Source organism: Betta splendens, chromosome 1 (genome assembly GCF_900634795.4).
Source record: "Betta splendens chromosome 1, fBetSpl5.4, whole genome shotgun sequence".
NCBI classification, from domain to species: Eukaryota; Metazoa; Chordata; class Actinopteri; order Anabantiformes; family Osphronemidae; genus Betta; species Betta splendens.
In genome coordinates, this window is record NC_040881.3 from 10,441,266 (window position 1) to 10,459,160 (window position 17,895).

At 42.0% G+C, this 17,895-nt stretch overlaps 3 protein-coding genes across 7 annotated transcripts in view; all 3 read left to right on the forward strand.

The window, feature by feature from the left end:
• The window catches only part of zcchc7 (zinc finger, CCHC domain containing 7), a 35,529-nt gene extending 32,961 nt beyond the window's left edge, over window positions 1-2,568 (forward strand). Inside the window, exons 8-10 of the mRNA XM_029143287.2 lie at window positions 457-552; window positions 831-948; window positions 1,326-2,568. Of these exons, the coding sequence (XP_028999120.1) occupies window positions 457-552; window positions 831-948; window positions 1,326-1,879 (768 nt within the window). The 3' untranslated portion in view covers window positions 1,880-2,568. The remainder of the gene's footprint in view (window positions 1-456; window positions 553-830; window positions 949-1,325) is intronic.
• A 510-nt stretch (window positions 2,569-3,078) lies between these two features.
• pgm2 (phosphoglucomutase 2) lies at window positions 3,079-9,418 on the forward strand. Its single transcript, XM_029144343.3, has 13 exons — window positions 3,079-3,271; window positions 4,233-4,400; window positions 4,585-4,776; window positions 5,601-5,684; window positions 5,796-5,989; window positions 6,087-6,276; window positions 6,363-6,460; window positions 6,622-6,802; window positions 7,130-7,223; window positions 7,862-7,991; window positions 8,081-8,273; window positions 8,396-8,529; window positions 8,612-9,418. The coding sequence occupies exons 1-13, from the start codon at window positions 3,197-3,199 to the stop codon at window positions 8,712-8,714; spliced, it is 1,836 nt and encodes a 611-aa protein (XP_029000176.1). The 5' UTR covers window positions 3,079-3,196; the 3' UTR covers window positions 8,715-9,418.
• A 134-nt stretch (window positions 9,419-9,552) lies between these two features.
• Window positions 9,553-17,895, forward strand: part of tbc1d1 (TBC1 (tre-2/USP6, BUB2, cdc16) domain family, member 1) — a 31,779-nt gene continuing 23,436 nt past the window's right edge. For 3 of the 5 annotated variants that reach the window (XM_029156793.3, XM_029164360.3, XM_029172164.3), the window contains exons 1-2: window positions 9,553-9,722; window positions 10,370-11,022. In XM_029156793.3, coding sequence (XP_029012626.1) covers window positions 10,402-11,022 — 621 coding nt within the window. In that variant the 5' untranslated portion in view covers window positions 9,553-9,722; window positions 10,370-10,401. Of the gene's footprint in view, window positions 9,727-10,369; window positions 11,023-12,797; window positions 13,176-17,895 lie in introns of those variants that run through there. The other 2 variants (XM_055507159.1, XM_029138764.3) reach the window with 2 other exon arrangements.

Sequence of the window (17,895 nt, forward strand, 5' to 3'; positions counted from 1 at the left end):
GTGTGTGTGTGTGTGTTTGTGTGTGTGTGTGTGTGTGTGTGTGTGTGGGACATTAGCAGTAAATGCACTTTGCCTGTGTCTCGTCTCTCTCTTTATCAGTGTATATTTGCTGTGGGTGCTGGAGCATGGAAGGCTTTCAGAACACTGGCCCATAGGGGAAAGGACCCTGTGTGTCCAATATACACACACACAGATGGTTACTTATCATATAGGGTCATTACCAGGTCTCTAACTAATCACCGGTTTATATCAGGACCCACATTCACTGTACAATACGCAGCAGCTCGTATCCATAGAGAGCATGGGAATGATGGCACAGAAGAGGGAGAATAAGAAGCAAATGGAAGATTAAGCACAGTTTTATTGTGACCATCGTGTTCATTAATATAAAACGGTTTTGCATTCAAATGAAGACTATTGATTTTTTCTTTTTTAAACGTGTCTTCCCATACTCAGACTAAGAAGGGTCTCCCTGCAGCGGCTCCAACAGAAGACAGCGGCCGTTCTCCTGCCTCTTGCTACAACTGCTCCAGGAAAGGACACTTTGGCCACGTGAGTCACTGTCTCTGTCAGTCCAGGTCCCCATTTGTCTTTGTTCAGCGGACCAGGCCTATGTATAAGAACCTAATGCTGTTGAAGTACAATTTAAATAAAGCAAAGTGAGTCAAAGTTTTGGCTGATTATTAATTTGTAAGGATTGTTCTACATGAAGTGAAAAATATCTGGGAATCAATCAATTCATTTTTCAGTTTTTTTCAGGTGCATGTTTGACCTCACTGTGTTTTGTGTGTGCTCACATGCCCTCATGCTTGTGTTTGTGCTTTCCTCAGGCCTGTACACAGCGAAGGATGTTTAACGGGGTGTATCCCAGCACCCCATTCATCAACCACTATGACACTGTGCAGGACATCAGAAGAAGACAGAACAGAATAAATCTGAAGGCTGAAAGTAAGTCACACAGCTTCACTTTACTTGTCTGTTGATGTCAACTACATCCTTATTGAACAGGTCACAGATCATGAATTGATTTGGGTATTTGGCTGGGTATCTTTTTAGGTTGTTTTTTTTTAAGCTTCACTGAACATTTAGCTGCAGTTCACATGCTCAGTAAACTAATTTGAAAAAACAGAATAATGTCTAAAGACTGATCGACTGAGCAGAGCTGAAATGAATAGCTTGTTTGTTTTGTATACACTTTATATATTTCCCAAGTTGTAAAGTACTCACATTCTCACTTCTGTGTCAGAATTTCTGTATGTAATGCAAACGTAACGATGGAGACAATATCAACCTTTATCCACTTTGTTTTATTTTTTCCCCCCCAGGACTGAAAAAAGAAGGTTATTTCTCCTCCGCTACTCAGAACCCTCCCACACCGGGCCCACCGAGGAAGAAACGGAAAATGGACCATCGGTCCAACCATTCGCCTCATCAAACCACTACCAACCACAAACCCACCCATGTGTTTTTTACAGACAGTGACTTTAAGGATGCGACTCCCAAAATGAATAAACACAACAAGCAAAAACAACAGGAAAGCTCTGGAAAAGTTAAACCATGGAAACCTAAGAGACCAGTCCCTACCTCTAGGGACAAGATCCCGCCAAATAAGATCATTTTTGATGAATCAGCTGACTTCCCCAGAGGAGGAGACAAAAGACAGGACTTACGGAAGAAGATGAAAAACAAGAAAAACAGCAGGGCAGAGCGTCTCTGTTGGTCTGTAACTGGGGAGATGCAGGGCTCACAGTCAAAACAGAATGGGCAGAAGAAAAAGAAGGGGGCTCAAGTCCAGAGGACTGCTAAGAAAAAGTGTGGTGGACCGATGTATCCAACAGATGAGAACCTGTTCATCATTAAGCAGAGACGGCGCAGATAGCGTCATTATCGGAGGCTGTGACGATTTTTATGATCGGGATGTGACTCTGGCAAAAAAAAACTGACTCTGAAAAGAGTCAGTGTTGTTCACTCATGGCATTTTCATGTGTCACAGTAAAAAAAACACATTGATGTCTGCATTCATTTTCTTTCACACTTTTCTTACTGTGACAAGTCAAAACATTTTGTTGTCTCAAGCCTAATTATGTCTTTCATTGTCCTCTAATTCAGACAGTAAAGTCTTATTCGGACACTGTGGGGGTAACAATCCAGTTACAACTACCGGTTGTTCAGTAATAATTTGATAAACAACAATTTAATTCCACAGTCGACTTGTATTTTTAAATAAAAAAATTGATTCTTTGCATTGAACACATTTTAAATTGTTGCTGCTTTTTGCAGGTGAAAAGGTGACATTTTAAAAGTACCATTAATATTTGCAGTTCAATGGATGCCTTAGTCCTTTAACACTCACTAAATCATACATGTAAATCTAAATAAAATATAATGTCATTATGACCAATATGTTTAATCAGCGGCACACACAACTTAAAATCAGGACAGAGCAGCACGTGTGTTTTTGTTAACACATGGAACCTTAACATCAGTGCATGAATGTGCTTCCTCTCCCTTTTATACAGTAGTTCTGTAACTGAGGTAATAAAATAACATCCATCTGTTCATCTTAAACCTTGTGTAAGACCTTTTTACTTTCACTAAGAATTTACACTGACCGTGTTACTATATGTTTCGTGGGGGCCAGTCATTTTTGTTTGGTGTCATTCTAGCTTGTATAATAACTGAGACTTGATTATTAGTTAACATTTATAAGTAGACAAATGTGATCCTAGGTAATAGACAATGACTCAACCACTTCATTTTGACAGATTTAGTTTCAGGATATTTTGCAGATGCACGTTTTGTAATAATCAGGCATAAAAGGCGTTTTTCTTCTAAATCATTCCAATGATTTTTGCCTTGTGTGTCAGGGAACATTAACCCGTTGAACAAAACCTAGCTGTATGTGCCAAAGTAACTTCTGCTGCACGGCTCGAGTCATGACTCTTACCAACACTAGTTCTGTATATGTGTATAAACTGCTCGTTTACCATATTTCCCGCCACCTCTTACAGTCCTTGAAGGCCTCACACTGACTGTCACCACAACGGACGGCCGATGAAGGCAACACACGAGGAGCTCGTGACGTTATGTCACGTGACGCTAACCGTTTCGGACCGGAAGAGGCTTCATTGTGAAATCTTTCACGGCGTATGAGCACATACAGCTGAGACGTCTCCGGAGCCGGACGGGAAGAGAAATGGACAGCGGTTTGTGCCCAACTGGTGACGCTGCGCTGGACCAGGCGCTCACACAGTGGCTGCTGTATGACAAGGTATCTGACGGCTAGCGAGCTAGTTAGCTTGTTGCCCCGTAGGAGTCCTGTTTGGAAATGATTTTCCTCTAGTTTATGTTTTTAGTGTCATTTAAGTGATTTAACTCTTAATTAAAAGCATCAACCATCTAAATACTGTGTTGATAAGACAGCTTAAACTTAAACAAATTACACTTTCTGTAACAGTAATGTTCATCTTAACACATACCAGGAAGTACCGTTATGTTTAGGATTTTGCATACTGTGATTGTGTAAATAAAACTGATTTAGTGTCAGATTAAATTGGAGGCCGTGTATTTTAATGATAACATTACATAATTTTAACCCTATGACGCTTTACAAATCGGTGATTTCCTCATATTCAGCACTCCTAATGGGACTCCTAGGTATGAGAATTTAGTGTTAACTTAGTGCTAACTATAAATCCCATTAGACAAAAAAGTGAATATAATAAACTTTTTGGAGTACGACGTTTTTGTTAGGATGACATCCTTGTAGTTCTCCCTGTCTGTCTCAATAATACGCTGAAGACACTTATCATTTGACACAGATGACTTGCAGTACTTCACAGATTCACACGTAGTTATACTAATAAGCATCCGGCCATCTGACCAACACAAACGAAGTCATCTGTGGTCCTAAACAGACATGGGATGCCTCCAATCAGGTCTGATTGGTCCTATGATAACTGCATTAGGGCAGCTGCCTCAGTGGTCTATTATAACAAGATTTATAAATTATGTGAGAATTCTTCAGTACTTTGCGGTGGTTGAGATATCAATACATTCAATAGCATTTACAACAAAAATAGGTCTATTTTTTCACCAGCTGCTTTTGTTGTGCAGTTAAAACCATTTCCTAAATGTTTAATAAACTCACAGCTGTAGTCTTGTAATAAATATAGATAATGTGGCATTTACTTCTGTGTATAATAAATTATGGGAATTTCTTTCCTTTCCAGAATCCCAAAACAGTAGCTTTGGTTCAGGACCTGGTGAAGGAAGGAGCAGTGGAAACCTTGAAGAAATGTTTTTCCTCCAGGATGGAGTTTGGTACAGCAGGTCTGAGAGCAGTTATGGGCCCGGGCATATCCTGCATGAACGACCTCACTATTATCCAGACCACACAGGTCCGTTAAGAAATTAACTACTGCTACACATTAAGCTCCAGGTCACATGGAATGCTGGACATACACATTATTGTATCTTGTTCGACTGACTAACTTATGGGCGATATATACACGACCATGCAGATCCTTTTCTCAATGTTGCTTTTCCTCGTGTTTTTTATTTATTTTTTCTCCACTCTAACAGGGTTTCTGTCAGTACCTAGAGGACAGTTTTGGGAACCTAAAGGAACGGGGTGTGGTGATTGGGTATGATGCCAGGGCCCACCCAGCCAGCGGAGGCAGCAGTAAGCGCTTTGCCAGCCTGGCTGCAGCGGTTTTCATCAGCCGAGGGGTTCCTGTCCACCTCTTCTCTGACATCACCCCAACACCATTTGTGGTAATCAGTTTCAGTTCAGTTTCAATTTTATAAATTAGGGATTATTAATTGCAAATCAGTGGCATACACGATAAAATACATGTGGTTAAACAAACACACCATGTAATTTTAGTAGAATAAGTATATCAGAGGAAAGAAAATCTACCTCAACTCAGCTCTCTTTTTTTTTTTCTGGCTTCAGTGGGACAGAAGCAATGGGGCAAATTCCATTCATGACCACACTTCTTCTTAGTATAGGCCTACTGCATGTTGCAAAATGTGCTGTTTCACTGTGCTGTCATGCTATTTACAGGACATAGTGTCTGCACGTTACATCAACATGCAGTCAAGCATATAACTTTACAACATTTTTATTGTATATATTGTGTTTTAATTTAACACTAGGTAATTTAATAAAAGTTGGATATATTGTTGTACAATGTTTACACATAGACCTATGCAGAAACTTATTTGTTCATTTTGAACACAGAAGGATCCACTTAAGCAAACACAAAAAAATGTCATTCTCACACTACTCATGTCTTTGTTACTCAGTTGTGATTGAGTGAGCGTTAGTGGGTTAGTTAGTTGGTGGGACTGCTTGTTTTTTGTTTTAAATTTAATTTCACAAGCTTTTTGTGTTCTTCATTCATTTTCAGTCAAATGAACACCCACACTACTTCTGTAAAAACAAGTACACAGATTTTGTGTATTTTACGATACAAAAGTACATTTGTGGACATTTTAAATTAGCACTAATATTGCTACATGGCAAGTTATTGTTATTATTGCTTTTGTAGTAACCATAGGTGTATTGAAACGTTATTCTTTTTGTCTGCCTGTAGCCTTTTGCAGTTTCTCACCTGAGTCTGTGTGCTGGTATCATGGTGACTGCTTCTCACAACCCCAAACAGGACAATGGCTACAAGGTAACACTTACCATGTATTTACTATTATTTTTCTACCAAAGTTTGTTCCTGTCCTTGTTCTAATTACATGATCAATAAGACCTTGTTAAGTTACCTCTGCCTCTACCTCAGGTGTACTGGGAAAACGGTGCACAGATTGTTTCTCCTCATGACAAAGGAATCTCCAAAGCCATTGAAGAGAACCTCGAGCCTTGGCCCGAATCCTGGAACACGGAGGACGCTTTAAAGAACCCCTTGCATAACGATCCCTACGCGGTCATCCACTCAGAATATTTTAAAGCCATCCAAAAACACTGTCATCACAGGTGATGTATAATGCTTCTCATTTCAAAATGCTTTTAAAACTGACTGTCTGTGACGCATCTCAAAACCTAACGAGAAACATTAACTTTTCCTTAACAGGGAATTAAACAAGAGGTCAAATGTGAAAATTGTGCATACATCTGTGCACGGAGTTGGTCACACATTCGTTCAGGAAGCTTTTAAGGCTTTTAACCTTCACCTGCCGTATGCCGTAGAGGAGCAGAAAGATCCAGATCCGGAATTTCCTACTGTCAAATACCCAAATCCTGAAGAGGGAAAGGGAGTCCTGGTATGCACTGAACATTCATATCAACATGCAGTCACTCACAGATTCTTCGTCTGGGTTAAAGTTGTAATAAGTGTTTGTTTTCACAGACTCTGTCATTTGCACTGGCAGAGAAGGAAGGAGCTGCTGTGGTGTTGGCAAATGACCCTGATGCTGATCGCCTGGCCATTGCTGAGAAACAAGAGAGGTGAGTTTAACTAACTATTAATAAACAAAATCGCAGTTTCACCTTAAATACAACAAGAACTTTTATTTCCAAAAAGGGAAAAAAATAGGTTTATCTTTGAGGCATGCCACATATTGCAGGAAAAGAGTTTCATGCTTAAAGTATGTGTGTGTCTCTATCAGTGGACAGTGGCGAGTGTTCAGTGGGAATGAACTGGGAGCGTTGCTTGGCTGGTGGATGTTCCGCTGCTGGAAACAGCAAAACCCTGACGATGCTGCTGTGAAAAACCTCTATATGCTGTCAAGCACTGTCTCATCCAAGATACTGCGTGCTATTGCCCTCAAGGAGGGTTTTCATTTTGAGGTAATGCAGTGAGCTGTGAGCTCATAAAACGTGAAATATGACAGCATGTTTTTAATTATTTACATTGTGTCAGGAAGTTGATCTAAAACGACAACAAACTCATTATTATTATTATTATTATTATTATTATTATTATTATTATTAATAATAATAATAATAATAATAATAATAATAATAATAATAATAATAATAATAATAATAATAATAATAATAATAATAATAATAATAATAATAATAATAATAATAAAAAAAATAATAATAATATTATTATTGTTCCAAATGAGAAGTGTCAAACACCACTTCAGTTTCTTTTACCTGTTTGGACAGGAAACACTAACGGGATTCAAATGGATGGGGAACCGGGCCAGCACTCTTTTGGAGCAGGGAAAGAGTGTCCTCTTTGCATTTGAGGAGGCCATAGGTACACACACACACACACACACACACACAGAGCTAATGTTGTCCAGAAGGTTTAACTGTACTGTTTGTTCACATAATGATCTCCACAATGTCACATGCTGAGTTAATTGGATCCTTCTGTTACTCACGTTAAGTCAATTTAACTATATTCAGTTGACAGCTAAATTAGTGTTAGTCCTTTATAACATATAACATGTGAAGACACTAACATGCTGCCATATAGTAATCTGAAATACTTCACACTATACTGTACATACTAATGCTGGTATAACACCGGGTTTAGTAGGTATAGACTGAATCCCACCCACCCAGCACCAGCCCGGAGTTTTACCAATAATCATTGAAATCAGTAAAAACACAAAAGCTGCCTGGATCAAGTGAGAATCTTGCTTATTTGAATTATGTCCACTGTGACTGCTGAAAGATGACACAAACTGGGTTTTATATGGTGTTCACACAGAGACACGAGCACGCAACATTGTGTAGCTAAGTGTATACCAATATAACGTGATTATGATGCTGTAACTGGAAGCACATGTCTTTCCACATGCTGTTACTAAAAGAAGCGAGTGACTACAGCAGCTGGAGGTTTACACATACCAGAGATGAACTGAAAGTGTGCGTACGTATGTGTTCCAGGGTATATGTGTAGTCCCTCTGTGTTGGACAAGGATGGAGTGAGTGCAGCCGCCATTGCAGGAGAGATGATCTCCTATCTGGACACTAAAAACACTAGCCTTTCTCAGCAGCTCACAGCCATCTATGAAGAGTAAGCTCAGCTAATAGAGACCTTTCGGTATACATAATAAAACTGAAAGTGCAAGCGATGACCCTTCTCTCTCATTCTCACCCTGACAGATATGGCTACCACATCACCAAGAACTCCTACTTTATCTGCCACGACCAGGATGTGATTCTCAGCTTGTTCGAGCGTCTGCGCAACTACAGCGGCCAGAAGGACTCGTATCCCACTGAATGTGGCCGTTTCTCCATCTCCGCTGTCCGAGACTTGACCACTGGCTACGACAGCAACCAACCTGACAACAAGGCTGTAAGTACACAAAATGGCACATTTAAAACATTTGTTGGAGGCTAATAACATTTTACAGTTTTTTTAAAAGCCTTATTTCTGAAGTAGGTGTTTGTGTGAAATGTTGCTTTTTTGTCTTTCAGATTCTTCCCACTTCCAGTTCCAGTCAAATGATCACTTTTACCTTCTCTAATGGAGGTGTGGCCACTATGAGGACCAGCGGCACTGAGCCCAAAATCAAATACTACACTGAGCTCTGTGCTGCCCCTGGTAACAGGTAAATAACTGTAGAGAGCAGCAGCATTCCTAGTATGAAATGGCAGATAATATCACGCACCCTTTCTGTGTCTCTGTAACAGTGATGTGATGCAGCTGAAGAAGGAGCTGGATGAGCTGGTGGATGCAATTGTTGAAAACTTTTTCGAGCCACAGAAGAACAAGTTGCAGCCCAAGCCGGAGTAGCACAGATGAAGAGGGGCAGTTGTTTTAATATCTTGTAACAGCTATTTTACATGTCAAAAATACTAAGAAAGGGACCTCCAGTTTTTTTAAATTACATTTTCCACTAGTTTTGTCAGGTAGATACCACCTTCGATACTGTACCGTTTTGAGAACTCTGCCTTAATTTTAATAATCTGCATGGTTAATGACGACACATAACCTCTGCTTTAAGTTTACTTTGTATGTTTTTATATTTTGGTTCAGATCTTGCTTTTACATCCAGTTGTCATTCAGATCATGATTTTAAATTCAGTTAACTTAAGTGCCAGAGATTTTAAGTCACAGCTGTAAATTGTTAACCATTCGTCAGCCACAGTCATTCCTGGTTCCTCGTTCTCTGATGTGAACAGATTGTTGTATATTCATCTGTATCTAAAAACTGTGATGTCCTTAACGTCAACTAAAAGACTGCTGATATAAACGGATACTACTTATACCTCTAACTAATGTTAAGAACTAGTTTTGAACTTTGATTGTATACATTTATAACACTGAAGGTTATTGAAACTTGACAACCTGATGGGAGCAAGCATGGCGGTTTAAAGTAAGTTAATGTCAGACCTTGTTTCTCGTTAATTAACAGGCATTCGTGCGATGTTGACGCGCATTTACAGTAGCAGCTGTGCCTCTTGTGCTTCTCTTAATAAAAACGCGCTTGAACACTTGATGTGGTGAGTGGCATACAGGATGAAGCGGAAGGGCGCGCGCGCGCGCGCACGTGCGCGTTGGCACGTTCCCCCTGCATCCTCTGGCAGCACGCATGCATTCAGCATGCTCTCGTCATACCCCGTCGGAGTGAGGAGGGCGGAAGGCTGCGTCCACCCTTCTATATTTAACCCGAACTAGAGAGATCGAGGACTGCGTGCTCAGAGAAACACCGCAGCCTCCCGTCGCTCGCTGATTCCGGACGGGACTAAGGAGGAAGCTGGTGAGAAGCGTGCGCCGGCGCGAGGAGCAGCTGGAATAACGGCAAGTTCGTTATGTTTTAATATTGTCCACTAAGAGGTTAGGGCACATCAGCCACGTCCGCCTTCAGTGCGAGCGCTGTGCGTAAAAGTGTAAACAAAAATCGGTTAAAGTTAGCTTGTAAATCTGCGCTCGTCTGGAGTTAAATCTGTCACTTCCGATTGTTGATCAACTGCAGGAAACCGACCTGCAGCAGTAGAATCCGCGCTGCCCCATTAAAGTTCAGGGTGTATTTATGTACAGGAGCAAGGTCGAACCGGGGGCACGCGCACAACCGTGTTGGACCTGTCCTTGGTTCTAAGACGTGATCGCCTTTTCCATCCTCGATGCTAAATCTTCCTGGTTTTACATTGAAACATAAACGTATGATGTCAGCTATGTTTTTGTGAATTGAATATGCGTCCTTCTGCTCACTGTGACGCCGACTGGAAACTTAATTCGCTGTTGTTTAAATGCAGTTTGCGTCTGTGTCCTTGAGGCTGTAGGACCCTGGGTCAGCAGTGAAGCCACGTGTTTCTGGCGTAAACACCAGGTGGTGGTACCCTCCAAACGACCCTCCGCTCGCCACACTGGGAGCCTCAGCTGATTCATAACAGTGGAAACAGTGATCCGGCTTTAAAGACCTCTGTCCACACACTGATGTCTTTCAGGTGAAGCACAGCTGCCTCGGCCCACACGAGTCATGGAGGGACTGTATTTTGAAGCGAAGCCCACAAGAGTTGAGCCCCGCGGGCCAGGAAGTTCTGGAAAGGCCCGTTCCAGTCTCACTTCCAACCACCGCTCGTGTCCATCGTTCTCTCATCTTGCCGATTCCTCACAGTCTCCCCACGAACTCACCCGCTGGAGGAGAACTGCCACTTGGGCACAAATTGCAGAAGACGAAGGAGAGGAGGAGGAGGAGGAGGAGGAGGAGGAGCTGCGGTACAAGCTGACGCTGATCGGCTCTCTGCCGGTCCACCGCCTCACCACCATGGCCATGCTGCCCTGGGTCGTGGCAGAGATCAGCCGGTCCCGGCCCGCGGGGGAGGAACCGAGCGGCGCCCGCGGAGGCAGGCGGCCGGCGCCGCCGACGTCGCGGCAGAGCGTGTTTCTGTGTGCGACGGCGTCGCGGGTGCGCTGCGTGGCCTTCGTGGGGCAGGGGATCGTGTGGGACCCCCTGACGCACACGGTGCTGTTTGAATGTCGTGCCCACCAGGTGACTAAGCTGATCCACAACAGCAGGGAGCCCAGCAGCTTCGGCTGCATGGTCAGGGACGCTGCAGACTGCACCTGCTACGTCTTCCAGTGCCAGGACAGCACCAAGGTGGGTGCTCGTTCATGTTAAGAGGAGTTTATTGTGAGAATGGGTACGTTTGTCAGCTTTAAAGTTCTAGTCCATTCAACATCCCAGGTGCGGATAAGTAAACATGAAATCCACATTTTGTGCTTTGCCAACAGCCTCTATGTGCACCATAAAGCTGCAGCTGGTGTCAGACTCAGCCAAAAGGATATGAAACGTTCCAAAGCCTTAAATGAATCCCCCAAATTAAGAGATAAAGAGAAGATGGAATGGATGTTAGTGAGAGATTAATAGCAGCAAGGCAGAATACATGGAATAGAATACTACACTTTAATGTGAACAGTTGCATCGCAAGTAGCTCTCTGTGTACACAGTGCATCTACAGTATGTGGTGTCAGCTGTGCTTTGCTTATCACGCTCTGTGTCTTGCTGTTATTTTATTGGTTTAAGATAAAGGAACCTTTACATCAGCCACACAGGATGTAAAACCATGTTACCATGGAGACCACTTCCGCCAGCCCGGTGCCTGCTGTGATGTCTTTGCTGTGGAGTTTGCGTGCATGCGTGCGTGTGTGTGTGTGTGCTTGTTGTTCCTGCTAAACTGAACTGTGTCGATGATGATGTCAAGCCGGCCACCTGTTGCTCCTGCTCTGTCAAAGTGGGATTTCACACGTGTGAATTGTGAGCATGATCCTCTAGCGGCTCCGTTGGCCTTTGAATACTTACCCTGTGGTTGACACAGATTTGGTTTATCAGCTGTCTTTTCTTTAGCTACTTTCAACCTCATGTTTCTCAGGACAAGTTGGAATGGGAATCCAGCTCCGTTCCTCATAACCTAAGCTACACACAATCAGAACTATTCCATTTTGATTTCAAGAAATTCTTACTTGCACCTCAAGTCACATCGTGCATTTGTAATTACTGTCACTCTCATGAGGAGCAGAGGAAGGTGTGTTTGTTCACTGGCTCAGATTCAGCAGGGTTACAGGACTTCAGCTCTGCTATGAATATACAATAGCTTTTGTCCAAACATGGTAGAAGACTGAGATGGTTGTTTGGATTAGATCATTCAAACCATTTATAATCATAAAAACTTTATTTAGTGACTATTTTAAGCTCTGCAGAAGAGCTCCTTAAGCTCTGCAAAGAATGACAAAACAATGACTTCTACAGCAGCTGACGGAAACCCTCAGTGCGTCTGGGTTTCCCCCGGCTGCTTCTGTTAACCAGCAACCACTGGGTGTCACCACTGAAGTGTTACAAAGTTCACTGGAGCGTTTTCTGTGTGTTTGTGTGTTTCTCATAGTGGTTGTTATTCGGTTGCTGGTATTTTCCTATTCAGCTTGACCATGAAGGCTTCTTTAGTATTAAATATTGTTCTAGTAAAAAAAAGAGAGTTATTTAACATGATTATTTTTTTTATTAGTTAACAATTGACTGATTAACATTTTTTCCCCTATTTGCCTTTTGGGCAGTGTGTTTATTATTGTTATTATTACATTTCCTACTGTTTCATTAGAAATTAGACATGAAGCACATTAACTTGAAGGCAAAAGTTCAATTAATAAAGTAATAACCCATAAGACCCAGGCAGGACCAGGCTCTGTCCGGTTGTAATCCCCGGGGCCTTCGTGTCTGCTTTGCTCCGTCTGCAGACAGGAAATACCGTTTCTGCTTGGTCGTATCAGCGGAGATCGTGTAACGGGGAAGCGACAACCAGCCTCAAGTCTACCGCCTAAAGTTTGACTTCCCCGGGACAGGAACCGTCTCCGCCCAAATCCCTCATCGCATTGGCGGATTTAGCCGAGTTAAGCTAGCCGCAGTCAGCTGGCGTAAACACGGAAAGTGTTTGGGTGTCCTTCAAAACAAAATCGCAGAACGCGTGTAGCGTAAGGGAGTCTGTAGTCGGTGTGGGGGCTGCTCTTATTTTGAAATGCCCCTTCTTGACCTGCTGTGGTCTGACGGCGGGCAACTTGCCGCCAAACCGCAGGAACCTTCGGCTTCGGGGAGCAAAACCAACTTTCCAATGAGATGAGACGCAAGTTTCCCACACTGTCACACGCAAGTTTCGGGGAAGTAGCCACACAAATCCCGCTTTGGTGCAGTTTATGGCGGATGGGATGAAAGCGCGACTCCAGCGACTCAACCTGTTCAACCTCAAACAAGACCAGAAAGATGTAAGTTGCGTCGGATCGCTGTTGTGCAGTTTGCTAAGAGGACAGTTAGCTAGCGTTCACCGAGCTGGAACGCTAGCGCGATTAGCATACTGTTAGCGAAATCCACAAGTTACATGAGCTGTAACGTACGTGTCGTTATTGGGTTCTCTGTGACCCCTTTGTTGTCAATGTTTGTATCTTACAGTAAAACTTTTAGAAGTTACTGTTGTGTGTTAAAGTGGACCTGACGTCAGGTATCATAGCGTTAAAGGTGCTGAAGTACTTGGAAATATCGGGGTTTAGATTATTGCATTCAACTGTCAGGCAAAGTGTACAAAAATCATTTATATGTATTGAGATAATATGTTCTATGATTAGCTTGAATTGAATTGGTTTATACAAATACTAGATCCAACATCACGAATGAGTCTCTAATCTAAACATCAGGATCAACACGTTTCATTGTGGAAACGTTGACTGAATTTGTGCTGGTTTGGGCCCAAGGAAGCTGCTGAAAAGCTTTGCACCGGTGCCGGAGCTGTAGTGTTGTAATTGTTTTACATTGATTAAACCACGGATTATTTTCCTAATTCAAATCTAAAATGTTGTCTTCAGAAGTGTCCCAAGACATTCAGTGACAGGAAGAGCGGTTTGAGGGTGTGAAGGCATTTTATTTTCTATTTTTGGTTGAACATCTTTTGTGATTACTGTAACTGGTGGTTAATTTTCTGTAGTTTAATTGAGATTTCAGCTCTATCAGTCTCTTTTAATCCAGTCTTGCATTACAGTAAGTCACCTACTCTATAGAGAAAGTTCATGAGCATGAACTGCAGAGCACAGTGAATGTGGTTCAGGTTGTCACATCATTACCATCAAAGAGAATGTGGTATTTCGTTTTTTTTTTTACTTTTAATTATTATATTGATTAGAAAAGCAAGTAAGACGTTGTCACGTGTTCCTTGTTGGAACGTTCCTTCCTTGATCACCTTGTTGCCATCAGTTACTGACAGTTCTCATTGTAAAGCTAAGTGCACGAAAAATGTGTGTGCTAAGCGCCTTTAAACACAAGCCAAATGTACTGAGTGAGTGAGTCATGGTAAGATCACCTTCGGAGGCTTATGCCAGGATTTCACTCCCAGAACGCGAGGCAGGAGTTTGGTACGCTGTGTTAGTCACGGTCTGTATCAGGCTCCTACGCAGACTCTGGTCTGATACAGTAGCTGGGTTCAGGTATGTGGCCTCTGAAACCAAGGCTTACAGTAGATTGACCACTTGGACTGACTTGGAGATAAAGCTGATTTCCAACGTCCTATCTATCATTCTGTGGATTTGTGATAAAGAACTAACAGGTTGTTTGTCTGCTAATCGGTATTACTCACCGAATTCTTGGCCATCTCCTGACTACCGTGTTTAAGGAGCTGACATTAGACCTTGTCCAATGAAACAACTCCCATCTGCCTCAGTCTGGAAAGCACCAAAGTCAGCATACTTCATAAACGCATACTTCGACAAGTGATTTAGAGTTAATAATTATTCAAATGGTCCATTGGAGAATGCAGTGCTTGGATTTTTCTGTCTTATTATTCCTTGGTCTCACGTGCTTTTTACTCCCTCTCTCTCAGTTTATGTGATTTCCCTCCCCTTTGCATGTGACACAGTGCTCACACCGTAGCAAAAACAAGCCAGTGAAGTCACTTTCCTGCCTCTATATAACTGTCCATCATCACTGTGTTTACTGTCAGGTTCCTAAGCAGTGCGTCTGTGGCCTGTCTTCTGCATAACACTTTACAGACACTTCTGGCCCCTTTTAGATGAGGACATTGAGATTATCTGTGAACTTGCTGACCTACTTTATTCTTAGCTGAGTTTGCCTCAGCCTGTGGACAACACTGTTTCTGTTATCACCGTTCAATGAATGAGTAATCTCTGCCTCGCTTGCCTTTGTGCTGTGAAGGGGCTCCTTAATCCCGATGGAGTGAGGTCAGTGACTTGGACTCTTCAGGCTCACCGTTCCTAATCACCTAGTGACACTTCCTGCTTTAAAACTGTCCCCAGCTCTTTCACATGTTCTCATTTTGTGCTGCTTTGTGTTAATGGTGCGTCCATTCTGTTCTGTCCGGAACTTTAAACTTCTTTGGACTCTGTCTATGCTCCTCAAGGCACCAACTCAAACACATGATCATGGGAAGTGCAGACTTTTAGTTGGCTTGTTGTTTTCAAGGCTTGCTTGATGTGTCACTGGGCTTTTTTGTAACATGCGTTGAGGTTTCTGACTTTTATACAAAATGGTAATATTTCATGACATATGTAACTACTTATTTCTTATATTTGTGAGGGAAACCTCACAAAGAGCAAAGAGCAGAGAAAGATGCTGAGTAGGACAGATTCATATAAGACATGCTTTAACCTTTTAACCAGCCTCACTACACTGTAATATTTTCATGCACTGACCTTTTTTCTTTTTTTTCTTCTCTGACAGTGAGAAGTGTGTTTTTTGCACTGAATTGCAGCTTCTCTTTTGCTGTTGGCTCTTTTGTAACTTCCGTCTTTTCAAGGGCAGCACTACAGTAGCTCTATTTACTTCTAGCTTGGTGAAATATATTATACTTGTGCAGCTTTGTTCCTCTGTAAGAGGCCAAGTCTGTGGTTCACAGCCTGTTCAGCTGCCTTCCTGTTAGACATCAGCCTCATGTAAACATTTCACTGAACAAGATGCTGTGAGCTGTGTTTGTATAGCTCTGAAGAGCAAATCCTCTGAACTCCCCCTTAACTTTTTTCAGTTCCTTACTCCAGATGAAACATTTTGGCCTTGTAAGGAAGAACATTGTAAGAATGGAGGTCAAATGTTAATTATTGAAAGAATCAATGTGGGTGACGTCTGATGAGGATGTACTATGCATTTGTAATTGTATTTGAGTTAGTTAAGTGCAGCACTGGAGCCACATTTGGTATGTGTGTGATTGGTTGACTGTTAAAATGAATCATTGCAGTCAAGCATCTCGCATCATGAATGTGGTCTTGGAGTCACTGATGAAGTAAACAAGACTGATAACATCATTACATGAGTTGTTATCAACTAAAAAAAGCAGAGGGAGTGAGACTTGGTGGATCAGGATGCAGCAAAGCAAGCAAATACAGCTTTTCTGTGTCTTTTAATGGCACAAGGACACAAAGGAAAAATGAAGTGATAGGAAAGACACATGGAATGACTACATTTACTGTATCTGTTAGTTTAAGTGTTTCAGGTAGTCAAGTAGGGGAAATGGGGTGGGAGGGAGGGAGGGGTACTGTATACGGAAGTGGTGGGCAAGACAGAGAGAGGACTGTTGCTAGCGGACAGATTGCAGACTCCTTTCTCCTGCCAACATGATTTAAATCAAGTGGACACTAGAAGCTGAAGGGTGGGAACCATAGTGTTTAGAGAGGTGTCTGATAGGGGAAAAAGAAACAGTGAATCACTGGGTGAAACAGTGATTAATGACGCAGCGAGAGGGGGAAAGATGGAAATTGGATTGTGTCTGACTCTGTATGTATGTTTAAAGCATAGCACAGAGGCATCCAGTTAGTTAAGAGTGAGTGAGTGAGTGAATGACCCTGTGATGCACTAGTGACCTGTCGTGGGCGTGCACCACCTCCCGGCCAAATGACAGCTGGGATAGGCTCTAACAATAATTAAACAATCAACAACAATAAAAAACAATCAACTCAACAATAATTAAAAAGTAGATATGCAGGTACATAAATCCTGTAGAATATATTTTTCCATTAGGTCTTTTCAAATATTTTTTCTGGCATTAATCATCTCCCAACCTTTATGTGACCCAGGGATCCACTGGACTAAGGGTAAATCCATGGTTATTGCGAGGAGTGGCAAACGCTCCGCATGCATTCCGATCCCAATAGCTGCAGCCATAGAAGGCTTCTCAGAGTCTGTAGGCAACAGGTGGTTTATAGCATGTTTCTTTGCAAAACTGGTACTTTTATTTACACTTCTAAGCTATATTTCCACCACCAGACAGTTACGGCCTTGTGGTCCCCGCGTGCTGTTTATGAAGCACGACAAGAGTAAACTACGTTAATCTTTTTAAAGTCTTGAAAAACTCCAGTGCCCAGAGTTTTACTATGGCATCTAAGTATTGAAAACACTGCAGAGGAAGGATAAGAAGCGTGTTTCTGTCACATGTAGGTACATGTCACCACAGCATGTCTTCACGGAGGTCAAATATGCACGATTCAAATGCATGTTGGAACTGAGCAAACCCTTAATTACCTTGCACAAGCATTTTATTTGGTTTTTTTTTGTCCCTTGTCTCTTGCGTTTACTTATTGTTTTCATTTTCATTCAAGTTAACCTAAAGTGCATTACCATATATGGATGTCTCACAATGTGGAATGATTTGACTCGTTGCCGTCTATATGTGAAACAAACTATGAACTGTGACTGTTTGGTTCTGCGTCATTCTTGTTATGTGTTTTTACCATTTGTGGCCTAAACATTGTTTGCATGATTTCAGTCACCCGTATTGGTTCCTCTTCTAGCGTCTCTCATTGAGTGTCATGCATATATTAGATTTTTCTGCAGCCTTGAAGCAGATATATAACTTTGTTAAATATTTGTTTTAGTAGTAATGATGAGTTGTTTAGTAGTAAACAGATTAAATAAAAGTATTTTGGTTGCTGGTGGAGTCTGTGTAAGCCACAAAACATGACTCTGTAGAGACATGCAGGTTGATTAGTAGAG

What these genes read in the sequence shown, in the direction of transcription:
- pgm2 (XM_029144343.3), top strand. Translation starts at nt 3,197, where the DNA reads ATGGACAGCGGTTTGTGCCCAACTGGTGACGCTGCGCTGGACCAGGCG. An exon ending in AGTGGCTGCTGTATGACAAG is followed by an intron (nt 3,272 to 4,232) that starts GTATCTGACGGC and finishes TTTCCTTTCCAG; the next exon opens with AATCCCAAAACAGTAGCTTT. An exon ending in AACAGGACAATGGCTACAAG is followed by an intron (nt 5,685 to 5,795) that starts GTAACACTTACC and finishes CCTCTACCTCAG; the next exon opens with GTGTACTGGGAAAACGGTGC.